The sequence below is a fragment of the Carassius carassius genome, chromosome 30 (genome assembly GCF_963082965.1).
Source record: "Carassius carassius chromosome 30, fCarCar2.1, whole genome shotgun sequence".
Lineage (NCBI taxonomy): Eukaryota > Metazoa > Chordata > Actinopteri > Cypriniformes > Cyprinidae > Carassius > Carassius carassius.
Window position 1 is genome coordinate 28118031 of NC_081784.1, and position 15135 is coordinate 28133165.

The window sequence follows — 15135 nt, forward strand, 5'->3', positions numbered from 1 at the left end:
CTGTTCACTCACACAGGTGCTTAACACCGATACTCCACCAACACCCCGTCATAAACACATGAAGGCCATGAAAGCAGCATTTCTCATTGGTGAGTAGAGAATCTTTTTTAAGGATTATTGAGCTTTTAGCAGTTCAGTGCTTCATTGATTTTGGAAGTTATTTCTGAGTTATTGATATTGATTTCTCATGTGCGTGCCTAAACATTTGCCAGGTGTTTCTATATTGCTCTTGGAGTAAAACGGTCTAAAATATAGTGGAATCAAATCGATCTGTTCTTACTTAAGTGTAAGTGCAATAACAAGTGCAAATAACAAGCTAAAGATGCTCTTTAAAACATTCTCATAATCATAATGGATTATATGGATCATGAAGTTTTGTCCTACATGTGCAAGTGTTGCACATATATATATATATATATATATATATATATATATATATATATATATATATATATATATATTAGGAAATAATATTTTCAAAGGAAACATTTTTACAAAACTTTTGGAGCCAAATGGCTTTGAAAAGCATGAGACTATGTAGTAAATATTGTGTGAATCCATGCATAACAGGTAGATTGTCATTTTTCACTGCATTAAGCTGAAGTCAGGATGAGCCAATTATGAATTCTATTTCCATTCCAGTGTCTCATTTGCTGCACCAGCTAGTTTGCATTGAAACGACGAGATCTACAGAATGCATTTCGCACATGGATACTTGTGTTTCTCCACACGTCTGCAAAAGTGAACAGGCTGTTCTCAGAAATGTCTGTCATTTTAAAGGTACAGCATTTTTATTTAAACTTCTGTGAGGGCAATCAATTGTTTTTTGTTTAATGGGATAGGACCTGGGTTGGCTGGTCACATTGGGTTAATAACTGCTCTCACAAAAAATTTAATGTTTGCCCTCTTGATCCATTCAAACTGATCCTGTTAAGGCATTAAAAATTAAAATCTTTCAAGGTGAGGACAACTTTTCAATTTGTCACAAATGAGTATGTGTGGGGGCAGTCAGCACACTGGTTTTCAAGGTTTTGGGTGCCACGTGCAGTGTATTATAATAATAATGAATCATTTATAGCAAATTATTTCTATATACACAGACAGGCATACATAAAACAGCCCCACCTTTACATGCCTTTTCCAACTTTAAATCAACAATGCTGCTATTTCAACTGAGCTGGGTTATCTTAAATTTCTGACAAAGATATTCAACAAAGAAAATGCTGTCAGCAACACCTGTCTCCTCTACCTTGTGAAATGTCTCATCACTTTGTGGGCAATAATTGGATTTAAGTGCAATAGCCTTGAGCAAACTGCATGACTCAAAATGAGGCTGTATGTCCATCCAGAGAAGAAGAAAGGTCTAGCTTGAGGGGATATTGAAGTTGTTTGTTGGTAGTGCCTGAAATCAAAAAAAAAAAAAAAAGATAGAGAGAGAGAGAGAGAGAGGGAAAAAAACACACTGGCGTCAGGGAAGTGAAGGATATAAGCGAACAATTTATGAGATCATCAGTCCATATTCACATTATGCTACTTACTGTCATCTTGATACATTTTAACATGATACCATGATAACCATTTTGGAAATTCGTAGCACACTTTAAAATTGTAGATAATTATATGCTTCACTTTAAGAACCAATTAAAGGATTGCATGGTTTATAAACATTAACATTAATTTCAGTTATTAAAATTAATTCACACATTGAGACACAGATTTACAGAGTTCACTCATTAAAAGCTGATGGTAAGCTCATGTCAAAGCAGTAACGTTGAAATCGCCTCTAGTAAAGGTTGCTTTGTCTCTTTTCATCTCTGTGGAAAGACGGAGACTGCCACATGACTGACGCAAAGGTCTGTAAGGCCACTCTTCAGATGATGTTAAGCCGCTCACCTGCATTGGGTCAGTGTGTGTGCTCTGGGCTGGATCCATGCAGCACTCTACAACAGCTGTACTCTCAGTGCCAGCATCATTGGGGTACTGTATACCACACACAATAAATATTGCAATTTATCATGCAATTTGCCATGCAAAAATTTCATGCACACTAACACGCTAAAAGGGATAGTAATTATTATTATTTTAATTGTTATTTTCTGTGGAATACAAAAGGGGGGATTTTGAATAATCTTAATTTAGTTGTTTTCATGCAAATCACGAATCATAAAAGTATTATACAAGTTCCTATTCCAGGGAACCCCACATGGAAAGAACCTATATGTGGATATATGCACATATATGAAACCTATATGCAGTGTATATGCACATATATGCTGCATATATGCACATATATGATAATATATATGCTGCATATATGCGCATATATGCTGCATATATGCATATATATACTGCATATATGCTGCATTTATGCCATATATATACTGCATATATGCGTATATATACTGCATATATGCTGCATATATGCGTATATATGCCACATATAGGCAAAACTGAGGTGCATATATGTGCATATACAGGAAATATAGGTCTCCTGTATTGCTTCTTCATATCCACATGTAAGCCCTATACATTCAAGATATGTCTTCTATATAGCTAATGGCAGGATCTGGTCATTTTGTAGCTCATATTCCATTTTTGAGTGTCATACATGATGCCTAGCTCATATTTTCTATTATCAAGGCAAAAACTAAGAATTAACGAAAAAAATTATGCAAGAACTTATGTATGTGTGAACATGTGAAATTGGTATCACATGTAGTTGGCATGTTATGGAATTTAACTATGGCAATATATTAACATGATATACAGAGCCGGACAGTAACGGAGTACATTTACTTGAGTACAGTACTTAAGTATAATTTTGAGGGATCTGTACTTTACTCGAGTATCATTTTTGGGGAGTACTCATGACTTTACTCAACTACATTTGAGGGGCAAATATTGTACTCTTTACTCCGTTACATTTCTATCCATAACCGTAAGTACCCGTTACTTCTTCGGCCCCGTCCACACGGAGACGGACCCCCGATCTTTTTTTCCCTCGTCTCAAGAAATATCTGCGTCCACACAAAACCGATGTAGTATACATGCCAGACCAGCATGTGGCGCTGTAATTCTGCCACAGAGATACACTTAAAACGGAGAAGAAGACATGGATTTGCTGCGCGTGGTACACAAACGAACATGGAACAATACATTTATTAATCCTTGTTAATGTTAGCGTTCAGTGTTTGTTCATGTTTTTGTTGCTGTTACGTGATGTAGTGGTGTTTGACTAGGGGCGAGACGTGGGCTGATGATGCCATATTTTCAGAAAATGTACGGATTCGCCATCGAGAAGAAACGCAAAGGCGGCGTTTTCAAATATATCCACTCCGGGACCCGCTTTCAAAACATCGGTTTCATTCTTCCAAAACGCCAGATCCGTGTGGACTAAAACGCCTATCCGCTAAAAAATTTGTGCGCCGAAAAAAAAAAGAGGAAAAAATAAAAGTCTCGGACACCCTATCAAATGTCACTGGATAGTGCAGGAAGGAAGAGGAAGAGGAGGAGGAGGAGGCGGCGGAGGAGTATGATGAGGCGCGTCATGACAGACCTTCAAAGAATAATAAAGATAATTTTTTATTCTGTTCAGTTTTTTGTCTTATTTTTGTTCTTGTACTATATTTTTTGTTTTGTACTATTTGATTGATCTTGAGTAAATAAATAATGTACATTTCTACATTTTGGACTTTTATTTATGTTGCCTAGCAGCTATGGATTTTAATTTTACTATTATAGGTGAACATATAGGTACATATATACATACGTGCATATATATACCTATATAGGTATATGTATGCACATATATATATATATATGTACATATATGTGTAAATATATGTTTGCATATATGTACAAATATGTACATATAATATAGGAAAACGGCCAATTTTATATATGTCACATATATTAAAAACCTATATCAAAACCTATATTGAAACATATATGTTTATATAGGTTTTTTCCATGTGGGACAGACCAAAACTGACTTGGTATGATGTATGTGTCACTGTCATTTTTAATTTGAAAGAATTCTGTGCTTTGGCAGAAGGAAATATTATCAGTGAATAAGAATTTACAGGTTTGCAATGACACAAGGCAGATTACATGCCAACGGAATTCTCAATAAACTATTCCCATATTGTTTCCTAGCTAAACAACAACAATAACAACAACAAAACGCAACCTGAGGCAGAACAGCAAGCCAGTAATCACAAAGCACATGGTCAGTGGTGGCTTGTCAGGGGAAGCAAGAGAGGCACAGCCTACTCAGAATTGAAAAAATAAATAAATAAATTGAAGAATTAGATTACAATTTAATGTTAATAAAATCTAATGTTACAATTTCATATTAACCTAATGTCTTCAGAATGCGTATTTCTTTATTGTAATTTCACCGTTGCCACCCACGAGCCACCACTAGACAATCCTTAGTCTCTACATTGAGCACCAAATCCTTTTGTAAACTCATAATTACATGCATGCTGTGATTCCCTCATTGTACACTCTCATACCCTCAATCCAGTGCATCACTCCAACCGATCCTGTCTTGAAGAGGTAGTGGCTTGTCTTGGGGAGAAAGCCTGTAACAGCAGGATGGTACCGTTTGTCCAGGAATGCAATGCTTACCAATGCAACGCCAGTCAGTGCAGAGAGGGACTGAGGCAGTTCTACTCTGCTCTTCCTCACAATGTGGCTGAGAAACTGGTGTTCTGTGAATGTGACAGAGAAGACCAGGAATGCCAGCAGATGAAGGCCTCTCTACACTCTGGATCCTGTGTGAATGACCAGTTGCAGACACCATGGACCTGCCTGGAGGCTCTGGACAGCTGCTCTGAAGATATATTGTGCAGGTTTGCCCTGAACATTGATTGCATAGCATTGACCAAACAATTTGCAATAGGATATATTTATAGAACATAATTTCTATCAACCAGTTATAGCCCAGGTATTTTTTTTTCTCTGGGCTGTATTTGTGCATTTGGGGAGGGGGTGGGGAGTCACATTCTGCCTCTTAGGCAGTTTCCTTTGGTACTATCAACTTTGGCTTTTACTGCTGGCTTTTACTTTGGAACAGCATCTATTGTGGTAAGCAGTCAACTGGTCAGTTATACAAACTAGTTAAATGAATGAGAAAGTACAAATTCACATAAATCCACTACAAATGAGCTAAATTGTAAAATACTCAAAGGTTGAGTGTGTGTTGGTACAGATGTGCTGTTCCCCAGATAATGAAGTTGACTAGAAGGTCTTACTCTTTCTGGTTGACTGAATATGTTTTAGGTAACTAGTTAAGTGGTATTGTGGGAACACTGGTACCAAAGATTTATACAGACTGCTGCTGATAAAAACAACTCTTTACTATTCGCAGGCAGATATTTAGCAGGTACCTGTCCAAATGTTTTGGGGAAAAGGAATCTGCATTTTATACGACTAGTGAATGGCTAAGTCGTCTGGACCCTGACTTCTTTCTTGGGCACGACCTCCAATGCAGGGTTGCATTTGTGGAAACAATGGGATCAATAATTCATCACCCATGCACTTGTGATGGATTACATCACCATGATCAGTATAAGTGCAATGAGTTGAAACAAATTTTCCAAGACAAGTCCCTCTTCAGTAAGTACTTTCACAAATTAAAAGGTTATTGGCCAATTTAACTACTGCATTTGCATAGTCTTATTCTGATTAATGTATTCTGATTTAACCACTGAAATCATAGCACTCTCAGGGACCAAAGAAAATTTTCGACATGGAGGAGAATTCTCTGAATTAAACACTGGGCAACAGCCAACCAGTGACACAAGCACTGGGCAGCAGTGGTTACGTGGTGAAAATGTCCAACATGGACAATTCGATGATTCAAGTAATAGACAGCGACCAACCAATGAATCAAGCATTAAGCAGCAATGGTTTAGTGGTGAGTTGACTCACTTATCATGCAGGATCACTTTTCCTTTTTCCTTACGTTATTGCTGATGTAATTAAATGTATCATCTTTGCTTAACAGATCAATTGTTTTACATACTGATATATATCTCTGCTTTGATGGTGGTGGTGTTGTTCATCGTCAGCCTTGTTTTGCACAGACTGTGGTAAGTTGTCATTATTGCTATGCATCCCAAATGTTTTAATAATTTTAAAATTATTTAAACATTAAACATTAAAATTATTTGCAGATGTTTTAATAATTTTTTTTAATGGCCTTTCTTTTAGGAGAATACACAAAGCTGCTAGTAAACCGACTTTTGAGGACCATCAGTCAAAGTCTCTGATGTTGTCATCTGTTATTATTTGAGTGACGTGGACCGGCAGTGATATTTATGATCTTTGCGTATTGTAGTTACATCTTTCACTGTGAATTTAAAATATTCTGGCTGATGCTCTGATATATTATTTATATTGGATGAAAAAAGAAATCATAGGCCATCTTGATTTTATCCACATGGTGCTGACAGCATATATTGGATTATTTTTATTATTTATAATTATAAAAAAAATACTTGTCTTCAAAATTGTTGTCATTTGGTATTATTGCCATAACAATGTTTTTTTCTTAATATTGCGACATATAAGAGGCCATTGTACTGAAGATACATATGTGTATAGCAAGTTTCAGACCTCACAAATAAGCTTGTAAATTAATTGTCTTGTGTAATAAATGTAATAATAACACTCTCATTGTGCTCTTTGTAGTTCATGTTGCAAAATATCATTATATGTATATATATATATATATATATATATATATATATATATATATATATATATATATATATATTGCAATGTGCAATGTGTCTAATTCTGTTTCAGGGCATAAACTATAAATAAAGTCTTAATGAGCAACATTCAGCATCTGTGATGTATTTTCCCTCATTTAACTAAGCTTTGGAAGATGATGCACAGACACTATTGGAAAAGAGCTGAACTGAATGATGACATCATTAAATCATCAATGAACTGACTTTAGTTGAAAAATAAAAATAAAAATACTCTGTTGTCTACTTGTCTACTTGCATCAGTGACAAACTATTCCTGTTTGACACTGTAAAGCTGCTTTAACACGATCAGTATTGTATAAATTGCTATACAAATAAAGGTGTCTTCATTTGACTTTACAACAACACACTGTTATATATTTCATTAGGATGTGCTTAGGTAACGTTTAATTTATGCCTGTGTTTACAATACATTATAATACATATTTTAATGAATTTTATTTTTCATAAATGTAGCCATAGTTATAATACATCCTAATAGGTAACCTTACAGTATCTCTTCATGTTTACACCTTTTAAGTTTAATATACGACATATAATACAACAAGAAAATGGGTGTAGTTTATTTGTTTTGTACTCTTTATATATACATACATACGGACAAAAGCATTGGGGCACACCTCTTAATTACTGAATACAGGGGCCTAATTTATAAAGTGTGTGTATATACTTATTTGATCATGAAGTATTTACATATATATAGTTAGAATGTAGGTATGTAAGAATAAAGAATATATATGTGTGGAAGCGTAAATATACTGTATGTGCCTGAAACCCAGAATATGTATGTTTTGAAAAGTAAAAGTGTATAAATGTGTAAGCAAAAACATATGTATGTGAAACAAGAATGTAAGTTCGTTAGAGTGCCAGAATGAATTATGGCTTCAGCCTCTCATATTATTTTGTAAGTAGGCGTACAAGAATTTCAATCAGACCCATTGCCACAAGTGTGTAAAATCAAGCCGTGCAGTCTGCATTTACAAACATTTAAAAAAAAAAGGCTCATTCTGAAGAGCGAAGTGAATTCTAAATTGGTAGTGTGATAAAATGTCATCTTTGCAATAAATCTGTTATCTGTTATATTAGATATTCCACGGCACACAGTAGACCTTCTGTTGTCTCGGATTGATTGTAAAAGCTTGAAACATACAGCCACACTGGAGAAGAATTTGAAAAAGATAAAGAAGACAGGTGTAAAAACACAAAAAGACGGGGGAACAATGGAATGGGGGAGAAAATAAATTAAATTTACACATCAGTTTGCTATGTCAATGTAATTCTGCATTTTCTATAATAGGCTTGGCCTTGCCTTCAATTATTAAATCATCTGGGGATCAAGTCATGGCAGTGTGCTATAATAAACAGCTGTGTCCATCTGTTTGCTTTCGTTTGTATACACCTGAGAGTGAAAAGGGCTGAATATCTATTACCTTCTCAAATATAGGTAATACAGGCAAACAGATTTCTGCTTTAACACTCACCCAAAACCATTTGAGCACTTGATAAGCATGGCATGTAGAGGAGAGTAAATAAGACCAGACCACAAGTGATAAAATGAAATGTGTTTACACAGAGCACATCCCACCTGTATTTAGATCTAGATCCAAAGAAATATAAAGCACCCTGGAACCTATCAGTGTCAGCTTGAAGCATGAATGTTTTATGGTTTTAAAAAATTCACAAAATTACCAAAAAACGTTCAAACATTCCCAGGTTAAAAAGCTGTAAAAGATATTGATATAGATACAAATAATAATAATAATAATAATAACAATAAAAAACAAAATAAAAGATAAGACATGAAAGTGACTATATTCAGGTATATAGTCACTTTCATGTCTCATCTTTTATTTATTTATTTATTATTTGTATCTATTAATTCCTCTAACTGTATATATATATATATGTTTATATAGTTAGAAAATAGGTATGTGAGAATAAAGAATATATATGTGTGGAAGCGTAAATATATGTGCCTTAAACCCAGAATATGTATGTTTTGAAAAACATAGTTAAAACATATGTATACGTGAAACAAGAATGTAAGTATGAATGAAGCATGAATGGTTTATGGTTTTAAAAAAATTTAAGAAACTTGCCTCCAAAGCTAGAGTACTTTAAAAAGTTTTAGGCACTTGTGAAAAATATGCTGTAAAGTAAGGATGCTTTCAAAAATATGGAATTTTTTTTTTTACTTCTATTAACTAAATCACTTTGACAAGCTCTGCTGAAGCAACTCTCTTCATTTTTCGTGCAAAATGGTTCAAGTGCAACTTTTGAACTGAAGTTCTTTAAAGAGAAGACAACAGAAGGTGATTCCCGACATAATGTCTTTGTGCTGTATGCAGAGGCGTCATGAGCATTCAAAGATTTCTGAGCCAAGTGGATTTTGAATGGAGCTTCCAATAGACAAATTATATATTTTATATATATTTGATACACACACCACACCGCTTTGATTAGATCTAGTGCGGCACAGCATCAGCTGCTAAATCCAAATCTGTGCTTGCTGGCTTGCGATGAGCCAGAGACAGACGCTTTTCTACAGCGCTTTATTATAACCAATCACACATGATTCTGTTGAGTTTATGAATACAATGGCCAATCAGAGATGTTCAGTTGAGACATCGCTGAAACGCCATGTTTTGTTCACTCGCTGACTGAATTATCTGGCGAATTCTTTGGATAGACTGAATGAAAATGTTTTTGATCATGTAAATGTATGTTTTTTTTACTCTCAGTAAAATGAAAGTTTTATAATTAGTAACTTACCATATTGTTATTAAAATTCACATAAATTGCAAATTCATCTTTCCTATTAATTCAATGAAATGTTTACCCCACTGACCTATAATAGAGAATTGGATTGCTAATGATGTAATAAAAGTGAAGCCGCCGCGCCACCATATTGGCAATATTCCATATTCCATTGAATTAATAGGAAATTGAACTATTTTAACACATACCTTTATTTGCCCTCTACAGTCATTCATTGCTTATATAATATTCTTATAGTGTTTTCATACTGTAATGATACAAACTTCATATTCATCTGGAAGAAGGAGGCGGGAACCGGCAGACAATCAAATGAAACTTTAATAATCAAAATAAACACAAATCTGCGGAGCAGCCCCTCGCGGACGACTGTTGCGCACAAATAAAAAGCAAACACAAAATAAAGTCCAGGCCTGGTCCTCTCTCGTCCGTCACTGTTGTCGCTCCAGTTTTATATCCCTCCATCTCCTCCTCGAGACCGGCGAGTGTCGCAGGTGTCCCTCATCTCCAATCACTCCACCGGCCCCGCTCCTGTTCCCACGTCCCTCGGCCCCTCCCCACTCGCCACATACCCCCATCGCCCCTCGCAGGCCGGGGGGTACTCTACTCCCCCCCCCTCCCTCCGGGGGGACCACTCACGGTGACCTGCGGGAACCTGGGGGTAGGACAGACGAGGCGAGAGAAAAGGAGATGGAAGGAGGAGCGACAGAGACGAGAGAGGGGAGAGAGGAAAAAAAAATAAAAAATCCGGTTCCCAGACGCACTGCTGCTCGGCCCTCCACCAGATGGGTGATCTCCTCCGCGGTGCCTGGCGGTGGCACTGGACGGCCCTCGGCGGACGGCACGACACTCCTCCGCCACCCGGTGAAAGGCGATGGCTCCTCCGGATTTTGGGCAGTCGGCAGGAGTCCCCCGTTCCCTGCTCCTCCGGATTCCTTCATGGAGGCAGCAGGCTCCAGCCCCCTGGCGAACGGCGCCGACTCCTCCGCTCCCTCACGGACGGCAGCCGTCTCTCCACATCACAGGCGGCCGGCAGCGAGCTCGCCCGTCCCCGGGAACTCACTCCAGCCCACCGCCTCGAGCGTCCATGGCGGCACACTTCCTCGCCAGCTCGATGGCACCGCGGATTCACCACAGCGGCGGGGGATCTTCAGCAGCGCGTCCCTCCTTCTCCCGGGCTTCGGCACCACTGTCACAATATAACCTTCAAAATCATCGGCAAGAAGGAGGCGGGAACCGGCGGACAATCCAATGAAACTTTAATAATCAAAATAAAGACAAAACAGCGCATCAGCCCCTCACGGACGACTGACGCGCACAAATAAAAATCAAAACACAAACTTAAACCCAGGCCTGGTCCTCTCTCGTCCGTCACTGTCGTCGCTCCGGTTTTATATCCCTCCATCTCCTCCGTGGGACTCGAGACCGGCGAGTGTTGCAGGTGTCGCTCATCTCCAATGAGGCAGGAGAGGTTTCTGTGAGAGTCTCTACCTATATAGCCTATATAAAATGAGCTTCACCAGAAGATTACGAGCTGGCTTCTAGAGCGGGTCATATATTATCTTTCGAGGTTTTTGTTTCCTGTGCTCCTTTTTATCCATCTTTCGTGAAAAATGGAGCTGCGTTGGAGTGTTCATATTTTGGGTGCTGTCATCATATCGCTACACAATACAATTTTCAGAAAGAGAAAGCTGAAAAGGTTTTGAGGTTAATGTGTTACAAATAAATCAGGCATAAAGCTTGAGATATTATTTTAACCTGGCGAAATGTAAATGACACAGCACAAGAAACTATATTATTTATTTATTTATTTTAATCAATCTGGAACATAGAACGGGTCACTCAAAGCCTTGATATGTATTCGGGAGACAAGTCAGTAAATTTGAGTAAAATCACAGGTTTTGCTTATCCCGTGTGAATGCACCACATGAAATTCAGATGTGTGTGTGGGGGGGGATTACACAAGGTCCCTAGAAAATACTTATCACATGCGAATAGGGCTTAAATCTTCTTTGCCCATCACCAATTATTGATCAAATAACAATCTATAAAGGTGCAAAACGCATTATAGGCTACACATATTTGAGAATCTAGATATTTCCGAATATAGTTAAATATAGTTAACATAGTTGGAAATATTTCTTATAAAAAAAAATAAAAAATAAATAAACATAATCCTATATCAGTTATACAGTGCTACCACCCACCATCTCCCAATAGTTTGTTTTATATGGCTAATTTTTCATAAAAAAAAAAAAAAAAAAAGATTTTTAGACAAATTTTGTAATCATTGTGTAAAATTAGTTATGTGACAAACCCCAAACACACAACCCATCCCCAACAAAAAAAAAAAAAAAAAACTCACCACACCATCCCTCTAATTTTTTTTTTTTACAATTTGACCACTGGTTATAGGCACAGTATATTGTAGCTATTATTCATTTGAATACTGCATCAGCAGTTCTTAAAATGGCAAACAAAGTAACAGCATTCAGCAGAGGCCAAAAGTCTGAAAGCATTTTTACGAGGTTTGCAGTACATTAGTTGAATGTGGTTTTAGACTTTTGGACCATATTGTATGTATTTTCACTTAGAATGAAAAGGCTGGATGGTTTTAGTAGTTTGGCTGACCTTGGAATTAATCTTACGATTTAAGGCTCAGCAGATTAATACTCCTGCTTCCATCACTTTCAAAAGGTCCACCCCTGCATCACAGACACAAACAGCCACAAAGAGGAACCAGTCACACAGACAACAGGGGGCGCAACAGCAAAAGAAACTGCAAGCCTGGGGTTGGTGTTTCTGAGATGTTATCTGTGTGAGGATTAAGAAGAGGAGGCAGTTAAGGTATGTGGATATAGAAAAAAAAATAATTGTTAGAAACTGTAGTACATAATTACTGCAAATGTACTACCACCAGAATATCAGATATATTTGGACTGGTTTCCACATTTTTACCCAAATAATACCCTAGAGACACCCTTTTACACACCCATGTAAATGTTGTGCATATACTAAAACAAACATTGTCCTTGAGACAATGGGAAAAACTGATTAATGGAAAAACTGGGAGTGTTGTCGAAGTGTGTGTACAAACATATACAGTTGCCTCAAAAAGTATTTGGATGCAAAAGTCAAACAAAACTGTGTTCATATATTTGCATGATGTAATAAAATATCTGAGTGGCATTTATTTTAAACAGATTTCATGCAAAATATTTCATAAAGAGGTGGTTAGAGATGGTTAATAAAATCATACATTAGACATGTTTTCTGATAGTAGAAATAAATTAACAATCTGAATTCCCATGTGAGGGGAACTGCACTTTGAAAAATAAAATCTGTGAAAATATGGCACAATATATTGTATTAATGTGAAGGGATTTTCCACATTTTTTTTTTACAAGTGTTTTATCTGTATTTATAATTTAACACTGCTTTGTTTTTTTTAGAATGAACAGAAATGTCTGTAAAATTAATGGTTAATGTCCTTGGTTAAAAATTAATTGTAAAATGAATGGTTAATGCAGAAACAGTTTTGAGAAAAGTTGATTTTCTGCATCAAATGACATTCAGACATTTTTGGTGTTTCTTAAGTGCCCAGAAGTGTCATTGTTTATTCACATAAATTCTTAGTTATAAACAGTGAAAACCGAGACTTACGGTTCCAAGACCATGTAACATATATAAAACATCCTCAGTAGAAGCATTGCCAGATGCTCCCTTGCCATTCGGGATCCTCCGAGGCCTGCAAGCAAGGAGTCAACCACAGAAACCCCCATCTGCCACACACAAATGAACAAGACCGTTGAGAACCAACCTATGAGACCTAGGGGGTGTTAAATCTGAAAACAATGGCATTATCTCAAGGTATTTACATGTTACTCTTTTTCCAGGAGATATATACAGAATATCTGGTATGTTATGGAGTACATGCACCTTCTGTTGGACTACATATTTCTCGGAAGTCCCATTTAAACAGGCATTATCTGAAGCCGAATATGATGATACAGTAATTCTAGTCTGGTTGTTAATCACTTATTAAGGAAAACATGAGGTTAAATCAGGTGATTTATTTTAATGTAATAAATGTGTTCCTTCAAGATTGAATGTGAGCAAGGGATAACACGGAATGGGAAAAAAACAATCATAAATGACCTTTGGTGGGCAGCACTCCCTTTTCTAAAACCAGACTTCCTTATGTGAAATATACTTGATTTTGGCAAAAAGGAGAACCGTTTGAACCCAAAGCAACATAATAATTCAGTGTTAATCACGCTGCGGCACTATGGTTTAACCTTGAGTACAATGCCTCAGTCTTCAGTTGTCCTGAATAAATACAGCACTCACATATGCAAAAATAATCACCTGTAAATGTGTCTACTGTCTCCATGAACTTGCACAGCGGCAGTTTGGATTGCACAATGTTCATAATCAGAGTAATTGTAGAATTTCAACAGGGTATGGAAAAAAGGCATTTTTTACAGTGGACCACAAGTGTTTGGCCTCCATAAGAGAATTAATGATGCATTCTGGGCCAGTCTTGCATATCTTTGCTTTTGTTGGAGCGCTAAACCAAATACCCAGAAGTTGTTGCTTAGCAAAGAATTAGACGTAGTCCTGTTACCGAACTCAAATGGACCTCGACAAACTCTGTCAAGCTGCTTTTATGGTTATATGAGTTTGTGAAACGTCTCAGTTACGTATGTAACCCTTGTTCCCTGAAGGAGGGAACAGAGACGTTACGTCAGAAAGAGACTGATGAATGGGATCATGCCCGAGAGCCCAGTCACCTTCGAGTGGTTACAAAACGAGCCAATGGTACGCCGAGTACCTTGGTCTGCAGGGTGGAAGTTTCAACGACAGAGTTGGCAAGGGGCTTGCCAAGGGAAAGACACTTGCTGAGAAGAGACTTACTGTGGACAGACACACATGGGATTGCCCAGAAAGGGGAATCAAAACACATGGAGGCACCTAGTCCCACACAGGGCTGACCGAAGGGGCATGTACGCAAGTGCTGGACGTCAACTGTGCTGGAGGAACCCAGGGTTCTGAACTGAGGAACTCACCTGAGGGGAATAGCGCATGCATCCAGTCCGCAGAGTGGAATGGCGCAGCAAGCGGATTGACACCGAGCAGGTCCTTACTGGCCCAAAGGGGCGAGTACCCGGGAGGACACGGTGTCGCCCAGCCCGCAGCTCTACAGATGTCTTTTAGCGAGGTGCCATGCGCCAGCACCCAGGAAGAAGCTACACTCCTAGTTGAGTGAGCTCTCACCACAAGGGGGCATGGCAGGTCTTGAGCCGGATAAGCCAGGACAATAGCATCCACTATCCAGTGGGATAACCTCTGCTTGGAGACAGCCTTTCCCTTCTGCTGGCCTCCGTAACAGACAAAGAGCTGGTCTGAGGTCCTAAGGCACTGAGTTCTGTCTACGTAAGTGCGGAGCACACGTACTGGACGGAGCAGCGCCATGGCTGGGTCTGCCTACTTCAGGGTCAATGCTTGCAAGCTCACCACCTGATCCTTAAAAGGAGTGGTGGGAACTTTGGGCACATACCCAGGCCGGGGTCTCAAG

General features: G+C 38.0%; 1 protein-coding gene and 1 pseudogene across 1 annotated transcript; one reads left to right on the forward strand and one right to left on the reverse strand.

Moving 5' to 3' along the window:
• On the forward strand, window positions 1–6547 carry LOC132111215 (GDNF family receptor alpha-like). Its single transcript, XM_059518371.1, has 8 exons — window positions 1–89; window positions 643–780; window positions 1825–1977; window positions 4529–4856; window positions 5375–5622; window positions 5726–5923; window positions 6014–6098; window positions 6220–6547. Exons 1-8 carry the CDS (start codon window positions 59–61, stop codon window positions 6299–6301), a joined length of 1263 nt encoding a protein of 420 aa, XP_059374354.1. The 5' UTR covers window positions 1–58; the 3' UTR covers window positions 6302–6547.
• A 5596-nt stretch (window positions 6548–12143) lies between these two features.
• The window catches only part of LOC132110272 (3-hydroxy-3-methylglutaryl-CoA lyase, cytoplasmic-like), a 47329-nt pseudogene continuing 44337 nt past the window's right edge, over window positions 12144–15135 (reverse strand).